Genomic DNA, 23,013 nt, shown 5'->3' with positions numbered 1-23,013 from the left:
AAAAGCAATAAATATGACCATTAAACACTGCCAAGCAGCAAAGCTAACCAATAAAAAATATTTTGCTTCTTTGCTTAAGTGGAAATGGAAGCAGGCAGACTAACAACCCAAGCATAACCAGCTTATGCAGTTAGGTTTAACTCACATTTATCTTGCACATACCTCTGGAAGCACACATTATCAACTGGATTTTGTGGAATATATAATGAAAATGAGGGTCACAAATGGGTTGCCTTTTAACTTGAGTCCTTTCCTGTCTTGGCCCTGCATGCAGAGTGGATCTTGCAGGAAGTGAAGTGTGTGTGTGTATACGCACACACACGCATGATTCACCCCTCGTCTCAGGGTATACACAAACACAGACATTCTATCTCATGAGGTTTGGACATGTAATTGATAAGGAAGAACTCCTTGCAGATATGTCACTTTCACTAACCAATATTTTCAACAATAAATGTGCAAACTGGATTATCATGTATGACCAGCTGGATTCTGCCCCAACGGCCATTTAGAGTCAGAGTCATCGAGATGTATATCACAGAAACAAACCCTTTGGTCCAACTCATTCATGCTGACCAGATATCCTAATTGTTGGCTAAATTTGATAGAATAACAAGAGCAGCAGATGCATGGAAACACAACCATCTGCAAGAACCCCTTCATTCCACCCACCATCCAGACTGTAGCTATATCAGCATTCTTTCACTGTCGCTCAGTCAAAATGTTGGAACTTTTCTCCTAACAGCACTATGGTTGTACTGGTTCAAGAACATGGCTCATTGTCACCTCGTCAATGACAAGTAGGGGACAATAAACACCAAGGTAGCCAGTGACATCCACATCTCCTGAGTGAGATAAAAATATCGCAGGACATCTCAAACCACTTTCAAGTTATAAAATATTTTTGAAATGTAGTTGCAGTTGGAATGCAGAAAATACTACAGTTAATTTGCATACAGCAAGCTCCTGCAAATAGTAATGTAATAATGACATTGATCGGTCTTTTTTGATGTTCATTGAGGAAACATGTTGGTCAAGCACTAGGGATAACTCTCCTTTAATTTTTCAAAATAATGCTACAGAATATTTAATATTCACCTTAGAGTACAGACAGGGCTTTGGTTAATATCTTCACAATATTGCATCTCCAACAGTGCAGCATTCCCTCAATAATTCACTGGAGCATCAGCCCAAATACTTCTACTTCAGTCACTGAATTAAAACTTGAACACATTATTTTCTGACTCTGTGCTCAAATTATGTCATAATTTACAAACAAGCCAAGCTTATTTTCATTTGTATGATAATTATGCACAAGGGACAGCGTTTGAAACATTGTTTCCCTTTATTAGTCTGGTGAGGTTGATGAGAACTGCACATTTAGAAAAAAAATTACAGTAATTCTGTACAATGGTTCAACCACATTTTATAGGTAGAAGTATCAAACAAAGGAAGCTCACATGGATGTTCCTCCTCACATGTCCTGGTCAGTACAGTTCCATCAACTAATAAATCATCACCCACAAACCTAGAAGCACAGTGTCCTCAGAATTTACTTAAATTAAAATTAAGAATAATTAACTGATATAATACATTACTATTCTAATTATTGTACAGAGCAAATTTTATATTACAATCATTAAAATTCTCATCACGTTTGCCAGACAGGACAAAACATCATTACCCAAGTTGTAAAGGATAGCCAAGAACTAACATTAGCTACAAATGCACAGTTTCACTTATTTTGTTCGGGCTAGCCACTGCTAAGCACAAAACTATGAAATACTGTAGTAGCAAAAGGTCAGAAATTTAACGCACAGTAAGCACCTAAAGAAGCTGGGTAATGTGCCTGCCCTCTACTTCAAACATGATATGCTAGAATTAGATTTTTAAAAATAAACATTTATTGCTTTTTTTTGTATTTGTTTTTACAACCTTGCTATTACAATTGAGGAGAATATTCAAAATCCAGGGAAGAAAATGTAAACCTCAGTTTGGCATCATGTGATAAAATGAGTTAAAAAACCTGAAATGTGATCTAATAGTAGTCTGAACAGAGATTAAAAAAAACTAGAGGTACCATAGGTAATGAATGACTAAGTCAAAAACTTTTATATTGCTATTAGTATATAGTTACAAAGTTGAGAACTCAGTTTAGCAAATATATGAAGTTAATTTTCCAATGACAGACATTAGGTTCTCTCAATATAAATTAGTAATGGTCAAATAAACAAAATGCCACAAGCTAAATTAGTTTAAAAGAATAGTGTAACTGGGATATGTTGGTGTTGAGCAAGATGGTGTTAACACTATTCACAGGAATCTTGTCACATCTTTTTTCAACAAATTTATTTACCAAGGCTTCAGTGTTTTTAATTTTCCTTTAAAATAGAAGGCATTTATGGGATAATGTTATCATGTGTTAACAAATAATTTAGGACACATTTGACATTTTTAGATGAATCATGAGTAAACTTTTCATCTTTTTCTCCTGATTTAGTAACTCAAATTTAATTCAATGTAAAGGACAAAAATGAAAGCATTTTTAATGATTAAACATGGTTATGGGAGTGGTGATATGATTCATTTTCTAAGTTGTTCAGTTGCAAGTTTATTGTAAAGCTACCTAATGGGAAATAAGCATTGGCCCATGTGTTCAGCAGACACACAGACAACTTTTACCCATTTCAGCTTTGCACCTCTCAAAATTTTAAATATAACAGTGTTCACTAGTGTCTATCTTGTGGTTACATTCTTGGTTTAATTATTGAGAGAAAGGCTGCATTTACAGTGCATAGCTGTAACAAACAAAACATTATCATATTTACACAAAATAAAAATAATTCAATTTTAACATTAGTAAATTTGAAACTACATTTCAGCATTAAAGTAACTAAAAATATTTGAAACACCCCAGGGTATTTAATCCCAACTCTTGTCAGTAATGTAACACCACATCCAAATGTCAGATAAAATGCTGAACAAGCTGCATATTCCACCAGTTAAATTATTGTTTATATATGTGTAGAACAGTGTTAACATCAGAACATTTCAATTTTCTTTTTGTTGAATATCCATCAGCTTTCCTCATATACTGCAGCAACTGGGTTCATGTAAACTTCATTTATACAGAGTGTAAAGAGGGATAAGATCCCAAGATGATTAATGCAAGTTCTTTGATGTCAAATGGAAGGCTGCCCGAAAGGTTCTGGACCTTCTTTCACGAGTAGCACATTTGGCATTTGTTACCTACGCAGGCTTCGCTGGGCTTCTTTCAGCAAGGTGTCAAAATCCATTGAATCATACTTGCTTTTAGTTGAAGCAGGGTCAAAGTCATCTGAATTGGGGTCTGTAACAGAACATTGTTTCATTCATCCTATTTTTCAAAAAAAGCTTTATAAAATCAATTTGTTTTCATACACATGGGTGATGAAAAGTAAAAACAAACATCAAAGTAATTTAGGTATTTTGGACTTAAAAGACTCATGATCCTTGGTAAGTAAAAACTGACTTTGTGCATTCAAAGGAAATGCAAGTTTTTAAAAAATCACAAAGAACTGGGTTAAATCACCCAAAAAAGGTTAATTCAAGTAAAAAAAAGTATTCTGATTTTCATAAATCTAGGTAATTTGTGTTATTGTCTCAAATTTATTTATTTTTCGATAGTACACAATTAATTGTGGCTCAAATCTTTTGAATATTGTAATCACAAGATTTTGTTCCTAGTATACAGAATGTTTGCAGTTTTCCACTGAGCTTCACATTAAGTTTGTGTGAACAAGACACTGGCAGTGAAGTTAGCCAATAGTAATAGCACAAAATGGCTGGTAGTGAACTGACAGCTTGCCCTTCACCAGAAAACCAAATGAAGCATAAAATAAGTTACCAATTTGCAATCAGACTGTTTGTACTAATATTGTTAACTGATTGCATTTGATCCATCTCTAAAGGAGAAAAAACTGAAATAGGTCAGTTTACTCTATTTGTAATGGCTACTCCATCAGACAATTCACATAGGATAGAACTTCTTGATCCTTGAGCACTGTGGGGAATGGGAAGAAATGTATGAAAACATGGTGAATTTTTAAAAAATCTTAAATGGTAAGAAACAAGATTCTGATTTCCCCTTTAAGGTTTAAATAGTAATTTCAGAATCTCGCCAATGAGTGATGACTAACTTAGTTCCATGCATTTGCATCTCATTGTGAATTCAACTCATCTCATTTCTGTGCAGTTCTCAATTCTCCAGTCCTTTGCCAAGAAAACAGAAAAGGCTGATTAAAAACATACAAGTAAGGGCAGTTACCTAGTGATAGTAGATCATTGCTTACTTTCACCAGATCTTAATCTAACTTTGTCTTCACTGAAACATCCCTTCATTCTGAAGCATCATCTCTGGGGACCTGAAATGTTAATTGTTTTCTTTTCACTGATACGATTAGATCTGCTGAGCTTCTCCAGGAATATATGTTTTTGTTTTAGATCTTCAGCAACTCCTCTCCTTTGTTTCATTATCCCTGTATTCTCCAAGGACACCATTCCCTTCCACTCCTTGTGCATGCAAGTTGGCATTGGCTAATCTTTGGCTTCATCACATCATCATAGTTAATTTTAGACCAACTCAAACACTACTGCAACCCTTCGTGAGTTCAATTTGAACTCAGGGACACTCACAACTGCATGCTTCTACTCGGTCACTTTGCACACAGAGACACACAGATATAGAATTCACAGGATGTATTTTTGGCTCTTAGTTTCACCTTTGTGCTCACTCGCTCATGCTTACTTTGAGGATCCTGACCTCCATCTAATTCACATTGACTATGCACTAAGAAAGTACTGGCTTCAGCGCTCACTTAGGCACTGCTGCTTCATTGCAGAATTCTCTGTTCTTCACAACTGGAGCCGACAAAGGATAGATGTCTGGATGCAGAGGAAATGGGGGATTGACACCAACGTTCTAAGGATGAAGAACATGGGAGGGACCTGGGAGGGACATCCAAGAAAGCAATAATAGACCAATTCATTGTTGAGTGCGAGAACCTTGTGAAACCTATTTAATACCCATATCCAGAATTAAATAACTGAGATTGGACTTTACTTGTGTAACTTGATACTGATTATACAATAAGCTTGTTGCCTGCAGTCATCAATGTCACAGATAAAAGATCCCTGATATTGTTGACAATTGATTGCTTGTGAGAAATGAACAATGACCATAAGACCATAAAACAAAGCATTAGAAATTAGGCCATTGAGCCCATCAAGTCTGCTTTGCCATTCAATTATGGCTGATAGGTTTTTCATCCCCATTTTCCTGCTTTCTCTATGTTACCCGTGATCCCCTTAACAAGTAAGAACAAAAAAATCTGTTTTAAATATACTCAATGACCTTCTGTGGCAATAAATTCCACAGATCCTCTGGCTAATAATAGTTCTCCTTATATTCGTTCTAAAGGGTCTTCCCATTATTCTAAGGTTGTGCCCGTCGGTCTTCATCTCTCCTGCCAGTGGAAACATCTTCCCAATGTTCACTCTGACCAAGCCATACAGTAAGTTTTAATCAAATCCCTTCTCATCCTTCTAAACTTCATTGAGTATAGTCTTAAAGTCCTCAAACTTTCCTCATATGTTAAGACTTGCATTCCTGGAATTATTCTCATGAACCTCCTCTGGACGCGCTCCAGGGCCAACACATCTTTTCTGAGGTCTGGGGCACAAAATTGCTCACAATACTCTAAATGTGGTCAGACCAGAGCCCTCTAAAGCCTCAGACGTATATTCCTGTCGTTATATTCTAGTCCTCTCGAGATGAATGACAACATTGTATTTGCCTTCCTAATTACTGACAACCTTCAAGTTTACCTTAAGATAATCCTGGACTAGGACTCTCAAGTCCCTTTGCACTTCAGATTTCTGAATTTTCTCCCCATATAGAAAATAATTCATGCCTCTATTCTTCTTAGTCTATTCTACTGAAGTGCATGCCCTCTCACTTTCCCATGTTGTATTTCATCTGTCTCTTTGTTGCCCACTCTCCTAACCTGTCAAAATCTTTCTGCAGCCTCGCTTCCTCCTCACTATTGCCCCTCCACCATCTGGCTTTACAACTTCTTTCACCCTTTGGATGTCTGATGAGGCAGCTATTGTCCTAAATAAGAACTGAAAGAACTGCAGATGCTGTAAATCAGACACAAAAACATAAGTTGCTGGAAAAGCAGCATCTGTGGAGAAACATTAGAGTCAATATTTCCAGGTTGAGTGACCCTTCCTCAGTTCTAACTTTTAACTCCGTGTAAGTGAATTGGTTTTGAGTGGGTTAGAATTAGTCCCTTGAACTGTATATATGTAGGAATTAATTAAGTTAAAAGGAAATGAATTCCAGCCAGGAAGTAGACATTATGGTATTACACAGATTTCTGAAATAATGTGATGACTTTATATGTTAAATTTGGAAGCCAGGGAGGAGATTGCCGAACCTTTGGCATTGATCTTTAAATCGTAATTGTCTACAAGAATAGTGCCAGGAGACTGGAGGATAGCAAATGTGGTTCCCCTGTTCAAGAAGGGGAGTAGAGACAACCCTGGTAATTATAGACCAGTGAGCCTTACTTCAGTTGTTGGTAAAGTGTTGGAAAAGGTTATAAGAGATAGGATTTATAATCATCTAGAAAAGAATAATTCAATTAGGGATAGTCAGCATGGTTTTGTGAAGAGTAGGTCGTGCCTCACAGACCTTAGTGAGTTCTTTGAGGTGGTGACCAAACAGGTAGATGAGAGTAAACCGGTTGATGTGGTGTATTTGGATTTCGATAAGGCGTTCGATAAGGTTCCCCACAGTAGGCTATTGTACAAAATGCGGAAGAATGGGATTGTGGGAGATATAGCAGTTTGGATCAGTATTTGGCTTGCTGAAAGAAGACAGAAGGTGGTGTTGATGGGAAATGTTCATCCTGGAGTTCAGTTGCCAGTGGTGTACCGCAAGGGTCGGTGTTGGGTCCACTGCTGTTCATCATTTTTATAAGCGACTTGGATGAGGGTGTAGATGGGTGGATTAGTAAATTTACAGATGACACTAAGGTCAGTGCAGTTGTGGATAGTGATGAAGGATGTTGTAGGTTACAGAGAGACATAGATAAGCTGCAGAGCTGGACTGAGAGGTGGCAAATGGAGTTTAATGCGGACAAGTGTGAGGTGATTCACTTTGGTCAGAGTAACCAGAATGCAAAGTACTGGGCTAGTGGTAAGATTCTCGGTAGTGTAGATGAGCAGAGAGATCCTTGAAAATTGCCACCGGGTTGACAGGGTTGTTAAGAAGGCATACAGTGTTTTAGCTTTTATTAATAGAGTGATTGAGTTCCGGAACCATGAGGTTATGCTACAACTGTACAAAACTCTGGTGTGGCCGCACTTGGAGTATTGTGTACAGTTCTGGTCACCGTATTATAAGGATGTGGAAGCTTTGGAAAGGGTGCAGAGGAGATTTACTAGGATGTTCCTGGTATGGACGGAAGGTCTTACGAGGACAGGCTGAGGGACTTGAGGCTGTTTTCGTTAGAGAGAAGGAGGTTGACAGGTGACTTAATAGAGACATATAATATAATCAGAGAGTTAGATAGGGTGGACAGGGAGAGCCTTTTTCCAAGTATGGTGATGGTGAGAACGAGGGAGCATAGCTTTAAATTGAGGGATGATAGATATAGGACAGATGTCAGAGGTAGCTTCTTTACTCCGAGAGTAGTAAGGGTATGGAATGTCTGCAACGATAGTATATTCGTCAACTTTAAGTACGTTTAAGTTGTCATTGGACAAGCATATGGACGCACATGGAATAGTGTAGGTTAGATGGGCTTCAGATTGGTATGACAGGTCGGTGCAACATCGAGGGCTGAACGGCCTGTACTGCGCTGTAATGTTCTATGGAATTAGTTTAGGATCATTCCTCTGCAGGAAACTCAATAATCCCAAATATGTGGGCATTCTCTTTGATTAATAACAATTCTTCTATAACAAATCATCAAGCTGAATCTTAATTTTCAGAAATAGTTGATTGGAGTCATGTTGTTAAAAATGCAAAACATTTGGAACAGGAAGTGAACCCAACTTGAAGTCCAGCAAGGTACATCTTGTCATTGAGAATATCTTGTCCCATCATTTACACTTTTCACAAGCAGCAAGACTGATCCCTACTTGACTGCAACAAGTTACCAATTGCATCAATTAACACTTGTTAAGGTTTTCTTCTGATTCCAAACTCATCTCATTAACATTCCGATTGCGATCTTACCAACACTGCTCATCATATTGGATTCCCTTACAATGTGGAAACTGGCCCTTCAGCTCAACCAGTCCACACCGACTCTCCGAAGAGTAAACCACCTAGACCCATTTCACTCTAGACCCTAGCACCATGGGTGGTTTAGCATGGCCAATTCACCTAACCTGCACATCTTTGGAATGTGGGAGGAAACCAGAGCACCCAGAGGAAACCCGTGCAGACACAGGGAGAATGTGCAAACTCCACACAGAACGGTCACCCAAGGCTGGAATTGAACCTGGCACCCTGGTGCTGTGAGGCAGCAGTGCTAACCATTGAGCCATCGTGCCACCCCTAAGATATTAGGAAAACCTAACATGGAAACCAGAGTTGTGCTTTGCGAGAGAGCATGCTGCTAACTCCAAACAGCCTCCATATTGGACACTGGACACCAACACTTCTGGGCAGGCACCATGTTATCCAGCCACACGTTCCTTAAGTCCACAAGCATTGTATCTTTCATGTGTCAGGCTTGAAGCACCTCATAGCACATTTCCAATCCACTTTTTCATAGAATCCCTAAAGTGTGGGAACAGGCCATCCAGCGCAATAAGTCCACACCGATTCTCTGGATGAGACATCCCAACCAGACGCACCCACCCTATCCCTGTAACCCTGCATTTCCCATGGCTAAGCTACTCAACCCACACATCCGTGGACAGTAAGAGGCAATTTAGCATGGCCAATTCACTTAACCTGCATGTCTTTGGACTGTTGGAGGAAACTGAAATATAAGGAGGAAACCTATGCAAACACAGGGAGAATGTGCAAACTTCACACAGATAGTCACCCAAGGTTGAAAGTGAACCCTGGCACCATGAGGCAGCAGTACTAACCATTGAGCCACCATGCCATCTCACTTATGGGACTCTTCTGCACCTTAATGGTGTAACTTGGGCTGTACTGAAACTATAATTATAGCATTGCTGCAAGGACACTGTGCGAAAAGGGGCATGCAATCAAGCTCATGGACTGGGCCAGGCTGCATCTCCGAGTTCTTAGCTCGCTGTCATAGTGCTCACTCACTGGACCTACCTGACTGCTCACAGCATTTTCTGTCTGGCATTGCCTTGCCTTTTTTTGTATTTTGTCCCCTCAGCCAGACCATGCAGTTTAATGCAGATACAAAGCCAGGAGGCTTGTAATAGTTGTCATTCAGACTCAGTAAATTCAAGGTGAGTACTTTTTGCAGAGGAGATCCAGGCACACTAAGGCAAGGGCAGTCTCCAACAGTATCTGCTCAGGCCCAACGTTCTGACCTCCGCTGCTGGACATGGGAAAAGTGGAAATGCTGCCTGTGCACTACCCCATTAGCAGAAATTCTAGGATCCTGACCACAGAATAGGGTGCTGATTTCCCCACCTGCCATGTTCAAAGTAAATGTCAGGATCCGTGCATGGCAGCTTTCAACTGACAATATTTGTCTGGCTACATGGCACGTTTTAAAATGGCCCCTGCCTATCAATTTCAGGACATCAGTGAGTAAAGTATTTTTCTGGAATGGTGAGTGGTAAGATATAACATAAATACGGCGTGATACACGCCACAGAAATGGAAAAGGCAATTAACATGGCAAGTTTCATAAGATTCTGCAAGAAGTCTCACTCAAAGTTGCAGCAAGAATCCATTCAGCAAATTTATTCCAACTTTCATTTAGCCAAAAAATCATAAGATTAATTTTGTCCTGCTAATGCTGAGATTCCTTTTCCATTACATACCTTTATGATTTCTTTCACTTCTTGTGCTACTGATACATAACAGTTTTTTCTAGGCAACTATAGAAAACTGTAACAAGAGTCTGGCAATTGTAGAGAAACATCACAGATGAATAATTTACCTGATAATTGTCAAAGAATATTTATGCAACATTCGACTTCAATAGGATTAAATGGATAGGATTAAGCCCATAAGGTGCAAGGTGTACAGAACTCATAGAAAAAAAGTCAAACATTTTTATTTTTATTTTTATTTCTATGACACTCATATTGTAATATTTCACCTCAAACATAACCTTGTAAAATGAACACATTTTTCAACATGATGACACCAGTCAGGCAGAGGACCAAAACCCACGCTCATTTCACTCTCAGCATTGTTGGCTACCTTCTCAAAATTCAAATCATCAATTCCAGAAGGAAATCAACCTCAGCTCTCTTTGTAACTAAAAAAAATTTCCCTTTTCCTGTTTCTAACCATTGAGTACATTTTTAAAATTGCAGTTGCCATTGAAACCCATAAAGAAAAGGAAGGTAGGGTATGAGAGTAAACTTGCTCATAATACAAAAAACAGACAGCAAAAGTTTCCAAAAATGTATAAAATGAAAATGATTGGCAAAGGTAGGTACTGGTTATTTTGAGGATTAAAAGGAGGATTTTATAATGGTAAATGAGGAAAAGGCTGAGGTGTTGAACAGGTATTTTGTGTTAGTCTTCACAATAGAAGACATAAATAACATGCTAATAATTGCTGACGAAGAGGCTATGGGGCAAGAACCCAGAAATGGTCATTATCACTAAAGAGGTAATGTTGGGCAAGCTAATGGGGCTAAAAGGTAGACAAGTCTCCTGGCCCTGATGGGATGCATCCCAGGGTGCTAAAAGAGATGGTGGGGGCAAAATGCTCGTGGTAACTTACTAAAATTCAATGGACTTTGGGATGGTTCCAGCAGATTGGAAACAGTAAATGTGGCACCACTGTTTAAAAAAGTAGACAAAATAAGGTGTTACTATTGGCTCATTAGCTTAACTTCTTTGGTAGGAAAAATGGTTGAATCTATCATAAAGGAAGAACTAGTGAGACATTTTTAGATTAGATTAGATGATAATTTAGATTAAATTACTTACAGTGTGGAAACAGGCCCTTCGGCCCAACAAGTCCACAACGACCTGCTGAAGTGCAACTCACCCAGACCCATTCCCCTACATTTACCCATTCAACTAACACTACTGGCAATTTAGCATGGCCAATTCACCTAACCCGCACATTTTTTTTGGACTGTGGGAGGAAACCCACGCAGACACAGGGAGAATGTGCAAACTCCACACAGTCAGTTGCCTGAGGCGGGAATTGAACCTGGGTCTCTGGCGCTGTGAGGCAGCAGTGCTAACCACTGTGCCACCATGCCACCCATATCAGGACATCTGGACTGAAATTGTGCCATCAGGCAGATGCCTACGTTCATGAAAGGAAGTTATGTTTAACTAATTCACTGGAATTCTTTGAGGACATTGTGAGCACAGAAGACAGCAGGGAACCGGTGGATGTGGTATATTTGGATTTCTAGAAGGCATTCAAGAAGGTGCCATACAAAAAGGCTGCTGCATAATATAAAGATGCATGCTGTTTATTGGTAATGTATTAGCCATTTATAGAGGACTGGTTAACTAACAGAAAGCAAAGATTTGAGACAAATGGGTGTTTTTCAGCCATGAGTGACTAGTGGTGTTGCCTCAGGGGTCAGCGATGGGACCATAATTGTTTACAATTTACATTGATGATTTAGAGTTGGGCACCAAGTGTAGTATGTCAAAGTTCTCAGATGATGTTAAACTGAGTGGTAGAGCAACGTGTGTAAAGGGATATAAATAGGTTAAATGAGTGGGCAAGAGTCTGGCAGATGGAGTACAAAGTTGGTAAATGTGAGATCATCCATTTCAGTAGGAATAACAGCAAAAAATGGACTATTATTGAAAAGGTGAAAAATTACAGCATGCTGCTGTGCAGAAGGACCTGGGTATACTTGTGCATGAATCACAAAAAAAATTGGTTTGGAGGTGCAGTAGGTAGCTGAAAATGTGTTGCTGGAAAAGCGCAGCAGGTCAGGCAGCATCCAAAGAGCAGGAGAATCGATGTTTCGGGCATGAGTCCTTCTTCAGGAAGGGCTCATGCCTGAAACGTTGATTCTCCTGCTCTTTGGATGCTGCCTGACCTGCTGCGCTTTTCCAACAACACATTTTCAGCTCTGATCTCCAGCATCTGCAGTCATCACTTTCTCCTAGGTGCAGTAGGTAATCAAGAAACCAATTGGAAGGTTGTCTTTCTCTGCTGTGGGGATGGAGTTTAAAAATAGGGAGGTTATGCTGCAGCTATACAGGCTGCTAGCAAGGCCACACCTGGAATATTGTGTACAATTTTGGTCTTCTTACTTGAGAAGGGATATACTGGCACTGGAGGAGGTACAGAGGAGGTTCACTAGGTTGATTCTGGAGTTGAGAGAATTGGCTTATGAAAGAGATTGAGTAGAATGTGATAATACTCATTGGAATTTTGAAGAATGAGGAGGGATCTTATAGAAACATAAGATAGAAGCAGGGAGATTGTTTCCACATGTGGGTGAAACTAGAACAAGGGGCATAACCTCAAAATAAGGGGGAGCAGATTTAGGACTGAGTTGAGGAAGACCTTCTTCACAAAGATTGTAAATCTGTGGAATTCCCTGTCTGGTGAAGCAGTTGAGGTTACCTCAGTGAATGTTTTCATGTTGTTAATTATTATAGTTCAATATTTGCCATTTTACCACTTCCTTTTGTTAAAATTGTTTATTGTAGCCTTTAAATTCTATGATTTAGAGATGCCGGTGTTGGACTGGGGTGTACAAAGTTAAAAATCCCACAACACCAGGTTATAGTCCAACAGGTGTTATTGGAAGGACACTAGCTTTCGGAGAGACGCTCCTTCATCAGATGATAGTGGAGGGTTCGATCGAGCCCTCCACTATCACTTGATGAAGGAGCGTTGCTCCGAAAGCTAGTGTGCTTCCAATTAAACCTGTTGGACTATAACCTGGTGTTGTGTGATTTTTAACTTTAAATTCTATAGTTTGGTATTGCATATGCTGATAGCTGTACATAAAGCTCTTTTCATACTCCAATACTAATCCCAATTTTTTCTTTAATGTCATTTACAGAAACTTAAAGTTATGATTTAACTTTTGTCTCTAGTATGCTTTAGTACATTGTGAAACCAGAAAAGCATAGTGCCTATCAGTAAGTAACAAGATCATGCGATATTTGAAACAAGAGGAAAGAAATATGACTTGTGCCTAAAATGGATGCAAAGTCAACAAAGTAGCTATTACAACATTGGTCTGTCCCTGGCATGGGCCAAAGCTGAATTCAACTTCACCCTTATTTAAGTGGCACTAGCGAGTTGCAAATGCCAAGTGGAGAATGTCTGGTCTGGGCGAAGAAGACTATCATAAGACTTGGGAGCCAAGTAGAGTAGTGATGGGGTGCAATAGGGCTGGTAGTGGATTTATAAGCAAGATGCTGCATCTCTGAATGTCCTTGGCCACAGAAACTGAAAACAAATTCTGACATTATCTGCAAACTTTTGCCTGGTCTGATTCTGCACCCATCTCTGCTATAGTGCACACCGTAACAGTGTCTCAATACGTGTGCCATCCTTGAGCTCACAATAATTTTAAAATTTTTCTCTAACAACAACTCTGCATCATTGCAACTCTGACATGATCAGCTGATGAGGCAGCCTGTTGAGATTGAATCCAATTACATGATTACAGGTTGGAAGTTTCCAATGCATGCATTTAAAATTTTCATTGTGTATGAGGGTACATTGCAACTCCTGACACAAAAACAGAAATGTCACCCACATCCTGGGCTTCTATCAGGAACCACGCTCTTCTTATTAAGTCCCACTCATTTTGCCCCTTCTATATGTGGGCTAATTTCCGCACAATGCCACCATTTATTTTGCACGTATAGAACAGGCCACAGGGCTGTCTTGGCATCTGATTGATTTTGAAGTGGAAGGTAAAGTCGCCATAGTCCTATCAGACCATACGATTGCTCTCTCATTACAGAGAGGTGGTGGCTTAACCAAAAGGTCACAGAACTCAGGTGAGGAGAGAAATTGAGAAGGAGAGTCTTTCATGGTAACTTCAAATGGTTCAGGAATTGAACCCCCACCATTAGCACCACTCTGCACCACAAAATGGCAGCACACACTGTTTAATTTGATCCAGGTCAAGCAAAGAAACTCCTGTAAATGCACTACCTCTAACATCAGGAGCAATGTTTGGGATTAACTACGGACTATGATTCTGTGTCACCAGATCATCCCAGAAATTTCAATTTGTGATTAGGGGTTCTAGATTGAAAATCCTGGCAGAGGACATGACTCTGCTTTTTCAGATCCTGGGACAATATCTTGTTCAGTTGCTGTACTGTACTCCTGTGTAGGAATTGCACTGCTTGAAACACAATATTTCGATCCTAAAATTAATTTAACAATCTCTCAAAGAACCAATGTATTTATTGGTTGTTTTGTCTGATTCCTAATAAAAACCTCACTTAAATATGATTAGCCAAATACATGCTACAGGCTCAGTTGTTTGGATGGCTGGTTTCAAGGCAGACTGACATCAATAGCACAGGATCAATTTCTCGACCTAACCCCTTTCTTGAGTGGGAGAATTTAATCTGAGGCTCACCAATAGTTCTCTGTCCAATGAGAAAGCAGATGACAAAAACTCCCAATGACCAGGGAGTCTAGAAACATGGTCACAGTCTAAAGACATAGGGTAGGACTGAGATGAAGAGAAATTTCTTCATTCAGAGAGTGGTCAACCTGTGGGATTCTTTGCCACAGAAGGCAGTTGAGGCCAAAACATTGAATGGTGTCAAGAAAGAGTTAGATATTGTTCTTTGTGCAAAATGGATTAAAGGTATGGGGAGAACAGGATACTGGGACGAATGATCATACTGAATGATAGAACAGGCTCGAAGGGCTGCATGGCCGATTTGTATTTCTATGTTTTAGACTATGATGGCTTTAACTTTAGTTATTACCAGCTAATGTTTATACTTACCTATAAATCCCTGACAAACTAATCTTTTAGATGTAATGAAATACTTTTAAGGGATTCAATTTTCTAAGAATATCCTTAATTAGCCATTTAAGTTTCACTTTACCATGCCACATATGAAATAAAAATAATTCAGTTTCCTACTGTTATCACAGCTATTCTTTCCTTAAACATATTATAATACGCCTTTCCTAAATCCTGCCTGTAAGTAAAATTTAGTCCAATTGCAATTAGTCAGTAACATTAAATTAAATTATTGTTAGATTGTGTGGTATTCTAAGATTCTCTCACATGGAGACATGTGAAAATATACTAACCATATAACTCAATTTTTGACATCTCCAAGACATAAATGTGAGATAATATTTTCCACAGGATAAATTATGGACATTTCTAATCACACATTATGATTTTCTATTACTGAACACACATTTATGCATAATTAAATCAGAAGCATTGTTATTAACCAGAGCAAACCCCTCAAAATATATTAAGATGATAATATAATAGACTTCAACCTTTTCTTATTTTAAAGACAAGTGTAAGGCCTTGTGTTTTGGATGCAATTCAATTGGTCAAACTCCCAGGCTTGAAGCAAAACACACTTTAAACTGAAACTTTAGATAAAATGTAAAAAAAAATTGGAATAACTCTATTGAAAAACTTAACAGAATAATGGATGAGTGAACTACTAAACAGGCAACTGCTCCAATATAGTAACATTCCATAAACATATCTTTGGCAAAGATAAATTCAGTAAAATAGGTTGTCTCACATGTAATTCTCCAGTCCAGGAGGAAGGAACATTCAGAGACAAATGAGAGCGCGAGGGAGCAAGAGAGAGAGAGAGAGAGAGAGAGAGATCACGTGGGATGGTGAGAGATGCTTTTATTCTTCCAACTTTTTTAAAAAAAACCTAAGACCTCACACAATGTTTACTTAATTGGCTTGAAACAGACTGCTCGAGACCTGTCTCAACCTCTCTTCATTAAAAAAAAACAGGTCAAAATATGCCTCTTAAAACCATAGTATCATCACAGCATGAAAATAATAATAGTTCAAAGCCACATTTAGCTCAAATACCCATACGGACTTTGAAAACATCAGAAACATTGTTTTGTACAGTAATCTCACCTAGGTCTGCATAGTTAGACTTGTAGAATTGTCTACGGCCACCGAAGCATAATTCAAAAGGGGGCTCATTTGATCTTTGCAAAGTATTTCCATTCTCAAGGGCAGCAAATGCATCACAGGTGTAACGATATGTGATGAAAGCATAGTTGTCACTGAAAAGAATTAGAGCAAATGTAATTCATATCACACACTATGGAAAACCACAAATTATGTCAGACAAAACACAATCCAGTGAGTTTTCATTTGTTAGGCAGTAAAGGAAGTTTTGTTTCTGTTATAGAGAGATTGTGAAATACTTCACATATGCTAAATTATCCTTACCTGGCCCTGCATACATGTAACTCCAGACCCACAGCACTTGGATGACTCTTAGCTCTTCTCTGGGTTATTAGAGATGGGTAATAAATGCTGACCTAGCCAGAGGCATCCATATCCCATGAATGAATAAAAAACATGTTAAAGTGCTATGCCAAGGCAAACATAGCAGAATTTTACAGTCCTCTGTGGTCAGGTTGGGAAGCCTATCCTTCCACCAACCCATTCATCATAATCTGGCCTTGACTTAAAAGCTGGTTGTTAAGCCCTCAAACAGGTTGTGCATTTTCACAACAATTGTGGCTCTTAAGCGATTCCACCTGGCCGCATTTTATCAGCCAGATAATCCTATGTGGGCTTTAAGTGGGAGATGCAGATTGTGCCTCCTTCATAGTCTTCCTTTTCTAAAAAAAGCCCTCACCTTAAGATCTGACCCTGACACCACACAAACATCCCAGGTCCCACTCCCTTCACCTTGACCCACCAGGTCAGGTCTCCAGCCTGTAGACAACCCACTCTCAAAAGATGTAACTGTCCTTCAGCTTCTGGCTCTTTGCCTTGGAGTGTAGACATTTTGGTGGCTCCATCAGGACTAGGGACTGCAGGCAAATCAAACTGGCCAGCAGCTCTTGGAGGTGGTACTTCCTCCCCCTAGTTAGGTGCATAGAGTCCTTCCCTCAGAGCTTCAAATGACTGCAGGGCTGCCCATCAGTATAGAATGAATTTTATGGCAATGTATTCAGTAACAGAGCATGAATTCAATCATCTATTAATTGCTGCCAATGGACACAACTTTTCAGAGAGAAAAATCCCAAAAATGACAATGAAATGAATAATTGGTTAATTTGTTTTCAGTCAAGTTGACTGTGGGAGAGATGTTCAACAGAACACAGAGAGAAGGCCCTCTTCATTACAGAATGTGGACATGGAACATGAATAGATGAAAAACAGCGACATTTTAAAAAAAGCTACATGCTCCAGCATCTATTTTAATTGGTTTTGTGTGGCTTTAACTGGGTAGTATCAGCCTTGAAATAGGTTCCGTAGGTAGGTAGTTTTTTTCTTCACCCTGAAAATGTGACTGCTGGCATTTGAAAGAGATCTACACTGAATGCCTTAAATATTTATCTATTTCAGGTGGTAGTGTTAGAAATGGATTTTGTTTCTAACAGTAGACCACCTAGAATCTCAATTTTCATTTATCATTTTAAATGTTGGAGCATGCAGAATGAATTTTCCCACCATGACCACAAATGATAAAATTGAATGTTGATATTATTCTGGTGTTGCCAAGAGGAACAAAAGCACTGCTCAAGGATGCACAAAAATAATCTGGCTCCTAGTCATCTGGACCTTGACTTCCACTACCATAACCTCAGCACTTTTCCTATTGATAACTGAATATTGGTCAGGGAGAAAAAAGTGAGGACAGCAGATGCTGGAGATCAGAGTTGAGAATGTGGTGCTGGAAAAGCACAGCATAAGCCCGAAATGTTGATTCGCCTGCTCCTTGGATGTCGCTTGACCTGCTGAATATTGGTCAGCCTTAATATGTTTTAGGAGGTCTATTTGGCACCTGATGTAAGTAAAACTGAGTACAGATGACTGGAGGGAATTTTAAGCTTGTTAGTCACTCACAAGTCAATAACAAGTCAATTCCAAGTCCAAGTCCGAGATTCTACAACAGTTGCATCATCGATTTCATGAAAAAAAAGGATTTTAGATATTCAGGAGCATGTTTACTGTGTGAAATATAGTCATTTCTAATATTACCCATCTTCACGCAAATGGACAGTGCATTCTTCGATTTCACCAAAAACTTCAAAGCGTCTCCTCAGTTCGGTACGGGTTATGTCTGCTCTGACTTTTCCTACATAAATAACACGACGTTCCTCCTGGAAAGGTTTAAAAAAAATCTTTGGAAGTCAAAAAGTCATGATTCTTACATTCACAGCATTTCTAATTAGAGTAAAAGCTACAACAATGCTTACAATTGCCTTTTGCCTTTGTCGCTCCCTTTGCTTTGCTCTTTCAAATTCACGTTTCTCATAGTCTCTTCGATATTCTTCCCTTTTCATCCTTTCACTTTCATATTCCTCATAGCTGTCATATCTGAATAAATTTAGTTTGTAATGAAACAAATTAAAAATGTTAGGTCAAAATTGTGCACAGTGTTTTGCATAGCAATATGCTTCATTTAGCATTAACGCGCTTATTCCACATCACAACCGTTTTAAATTATTACTGAATAACAGATATAAAGAATACTTCAAAGCTGAACTAGGATGCTCAGAGTGAAAATGAATGTCTTTAGGGATTCTGCCATTCAACTGTCATAACTTTAATGGCAGCACTATTTTCACGCATAAGCTAAAGATACAATAAATTTATAGCAGTAGAGTGGAAAATGCCTCAAGAAAATTCTTGGGGATAAATCTCACAATGATCTTTGCAATATGACTTTTTCTTGAACTTCATACGAAAAGATAAACATTTCTCAAAGGACTGTGGTGAAATTTTACAAGTTGCAATCTCTGTAGTTGTCTTGTCATCTGGCATCTGGCTGGTGCCCTCCAAGATGATCATGATTTGCCACGATGGGATTGGGATATCTGGTCGGCATGGACGGGTTGGACCGAAGGGTCTGTTTCCGTACATCTCTATGACTCTAAGGCATTTCCTCTGCATTGAACTCATGGGCAGCCATGCTCTGAGAAGTGCTTGGTTATCCCTTACTACCTGAAACTTTGGTCACCACGAACTAGTTAGAGAAGTGGGTGTAAATGCCAGGTTCAACATTTCCCCAACTATTTACAACTTCCTTCTTGTAAAGGGCCTGCTGTTAAAGCATCCTGTTAAAAAATTACCAGATTTGGGAATCCTAGCTGTTTTCTTGACCTTTTGAACGCCTATTCCCAACTCCCTCAAACAAATGAGTTTCACATGTCAGTCTCCTGACTGGAAACAAACATGAAGTTTTCCTTTCAGTATTCCAAATGATTTCAGTCAGAATTAAATGGCTTGAAGAAAATGGCAAGAAACTATTCTGGATTTCCTGTCCCTCTCCTCAGGCCATAAATGATTCGGATGTCTGCTGTTTTAAGCAATTAACCTGTGCTTGGGATTTGTGATGGGTTGAACTCTGAGCCAATCCAAGGTTGGAGATTTCTACTGATATTGAAGTGGGGTTTTAAGATTAGTTCACTGGATAAGCTTTTCTTGCCGATAAGGTAATAAAAATATAATAATTAGGAGCACACATTGAATTTGCTCCACAATTCAATAAGCTTTAAGCTCATCTTTTACCTCAAGCAAATTTCCCACCCTCCCATATCTCCCTTGATGGCTCATAATATCCAAAAATATATCAACCTCTACCTTAGTGAACAATTGAACCTTAGTGGCTTCTAGAATAGGATATTTCCTAATCTCCAATTCAAAGAAAAGCAGACAATTTGCCTTTACTATTTCTGCTAGCCACAAAGAGTAGCCACAAATTTGGCTATTCAGCTGTGAATCAATTACAGAGCAGAAAATCATTTGGATAAATGTTGCATTCCATTCTTCCATAGGACATTTATAAGGTACCAAAACACTGACATCACCTCGCAGTGCTCTTTTGTAAATTAATACCAGAATTTGTTTCAGCACCTTCTATCCAGGCCTTACGTGGAATGCACTAAAACATTAACTTTTCCCATTGAAGCAGAACGTATTTAATCACTTTGCCACTGATAAATTTACAGTACTGATCAAACACTACAAAAGTAGGTCAGTTACACTGCACAGAAAAAACCTGCAAAAGAAAACTTCAAATAATCGTCTCAGCATTTTCTCATAATTTAAGGTGCTGAACCAACAGAAATCTATCACCAACTTAAAAGCAGTTGAGGAGACGTGTACTATCACAATAACTCTGCTTTGTCACACCAGTGTTTAAATCAATCCTTTAGTGTTTTAAGTTTTATTAAGTTCTTTTGCTCATCAACATGAGGGATATCAGTGCTAAGGAATTGATCAGCTTTCATCTTTGGGACCCTGTTTAAAATTTATGAAACAGATCGAGTATCTAATCAAATTTACTTTACAAAAATCAAAATATTGGAAGACTGAAGAAGAGCTCTGAAGAAGACTCCTTGAACTCTCTTTCTCTCGCTGCAAATGCTGAGTTTGTCTAGCATTCTCAATCTTTATTTAATCTCTTTTTAGGTGTTGTATGACATACTGAATGTTTCCAACATGCTTTGTTTTTATTTCAAAGTTCCTTTTCACTTGTGACAACATGCAGCGAAATTTGAAACTTTGGATAAATGTATCTTATTGCACCTTCTTTCTAAAACATAAATTCCCTGTAGCTTCTTGGAACAAGAAGTAATGAGATACCAATTAGGACATATTATTATTTGCTTCTTATTTGGAGCTCAGTTCAATATATCCACGTGTCTTTCAGATAGAACTCTTGTATACACCAGACAGAAAATATGTGAAGGACTGAATGTAGCCTTTCCTAGAACTTACACTAACAGCTTTCCTGCACCCATACAATGTCTAATTCCTGCTTGCTGACATGTCGAAAATTTGAAACACTTACTCAATGGACAAACTTTTATTTGTTTTCCCTTCGTTTCTGCTCTAAGTGTTCCATAATCTGTCGAGTAACTCATTTTTATTATCTCCTTAAAATAACTATTTTGTCCTGCCCCCACAGACTGCCTGCAATGAGAACAGATTGCGATCACACCATGAGGGAATTAGTACAGACATGCCTACCAATAGTTTGATTAATCTTTCTTGATTGTTATCGTCATTTTGTAAGAGCAAATAGAGAGGAGGGGTTAGGAGCCTGATGCACATCTGCTGGGGTGTAATGGGAGCTAAGTGCACACATTTAGTGATTCCGAACTGACAGGACTCAGAGGAATCATGGCAACAAGGAACTTGCCTGTATCAGAAACATGGCTATTGAATCAGGATGAAAGGTAAATGGAAAATAACTAGTAATACATTGGGTGGCCAAAGAAAATACATCATGGCCAAATGGGCAATTATGCTTTTCAATCAATTATATATTCAAGTATCAAATGTTGCTTTCAGTAATTTTGTCACTTGACACTGTAACTACATTATCTCTTCGATATAGCAGATAATACAGGCTACATTTAAACATGGCAAAAGGCATCTACATAACTAATAATTTCAGACATTTAAGTTAGACATTCATTGATTTTATAGAGCACCTGTCCAAAATTAAAATGTACCAACTCTGATTTTATCAAGGAAGCCAAGTTTTGATGATTCACTACACTTATCTGGTTAAGCACCAACCTGCAATTGTCAATGAAATATTAACATATCTAACTGACATAACATATCTAAATTAATATATTAAAATATTAACATTGCTTCAACATTAGAAGGGAGTGTACTAAATAGAAATGTATCAAAGGAAACATTAACAGGTTCTACACTATTATATTCCCTCACCTGGGTCTACTAAAGCGGCTGTAAGGTGACCTGGAGCGTGACCTTGAATATGAACCGGGGCTTCCACAAGATCTATGTTGTACCCGACTGCTCCCTGAATCAAAGTAGTGACGTGATCTATAAAGCAAAATAAATGCAAACACATGATCACTGAAAATAACACGAAGAGTATACTTTTTAACATATAACTTTTATTTAGTGTTTATGAACCCACTAGAAAGCAGAGGATGGGATTTAATTCTTCACATGTGTAGCTGAGCCATAAGAGACATAATGAGCACAAACTGAGGCACTTCCACATCAGAAGGTTGGGAAATATTGAGACACCTTTTAGCTACCTTGTTAGTCAGCAAAAATGATAACTGACTGCCTCAGGACTAGGGGATATCATGGTGGAAAAGGCATTAATGGAGGGAAAAATAATAAAAGAACTTTAAAATATTTCCTAAATCATATTTATGTCCGACCCCCATGCAGAAGTGTACAACACACTTAATGAAATATACACCACTACAAATAGTCTTGAGATGGAATATCAGATGCCTTGGTCATCATGAAGAAGAAAGTGAGGACTGCAGCTGCTGGAGATCAGAGTCAAGAGTATGGTGCTGGAAAAGCACAGCATGAAAAACACAAATGAGGCTCATTCCTGATGAAAGGTTCATGCCTGAAATGTCGATTCTCCTGCTCGTCGGATGCTGCCTGACCTGCTGTGCTTTTCCAGCATAACACTCTTGGCCTTGTTCACCATAGCCAGTGAATTCAACCAGGCCAACCTAAAGGGTGTGTTACCAAGATTTGATAAATCAGACCATAAGGTTGTGCTCCTTCTCCCGCCTACAAGCTGAAACTGAAGTGTGAGGATCCGGTACAGGAAGTTGCACATTGCTGGTCTGAGGTAACAGGCAAGCTTTGACATGATTACTTGGAGTCAAT

At 38.7% G+C, this 23,013-nt stretch overlaps 1 protein-coding gene across 4 annotated transcripts in view; it reads right to left on the bottom strand.

Moving 5' to 3' along the window:
• Positions 1 to 1,326: 1,326 nt before the first annotated feature.
• ppargc1a (peroxisome proliferator-activated receptor gamma, coactivator 1 alpha) overlaps positions 1,327 to 23,013 on the bottom strand; it is a 150,657-nt gene continuing 128,970 nt past the window's right edge. For all 4 annotated transcript variants that reach the window (XM_060825233.1, XM_060825241.1, XM_060825250.1 and 1 more), the window contains 5 exons: positions 22,078 to 22,194; positions 18,585 to 18,705; positions 18,367 to 18,488; positions 16,279 to 16,430; positions 1,327 to 3,349 (listed from right to left, as the gene is read on the bottom strand). In XM_060825233.1, the coding sequence (XP_060681216.1) occupies positions 3,246 to 3,349; positions 16,279 to 16,430; positions 18,367 to 18,488; positions 18,585 to 18,705; positions 22,078 to 22,194 (616 nt within the window). In that variant the 3' untranslated portion in view covers positions 1,327 to 3,245. The remainder of the gene's footprint in view (positions 3,350 to 16,278; positions 16,431 to 18,366; positions 18,489 to 18,584; positions 18,706 to 22,077; positions 22,195 to 23,013) is intronic.

This window comes from Hemiscyllium ocellatum, chromosome 1 (assembly GCF_020745735.1).
Source record: "Hemiscyllium ocellatum isolate sHemOce1 chromosome 1, sHemOce1.pat.X.cur, whole genome shotgun sequence".
In the NCBI taxonomy this organism is placed as follows: domain Eukaryota; kingdom Metazoa; phylum Chordata; class Chondrichthyes; order Orectolobiformes; family Hemiscylliidae; genus Hemiscyllium; species Hemiscyllium ocellatum.
The sequence above is the reverse complement of the archived record's forward strand: the minus strand, read 5'-3'. Positions and strand labels throughout refer to the sequence as shown.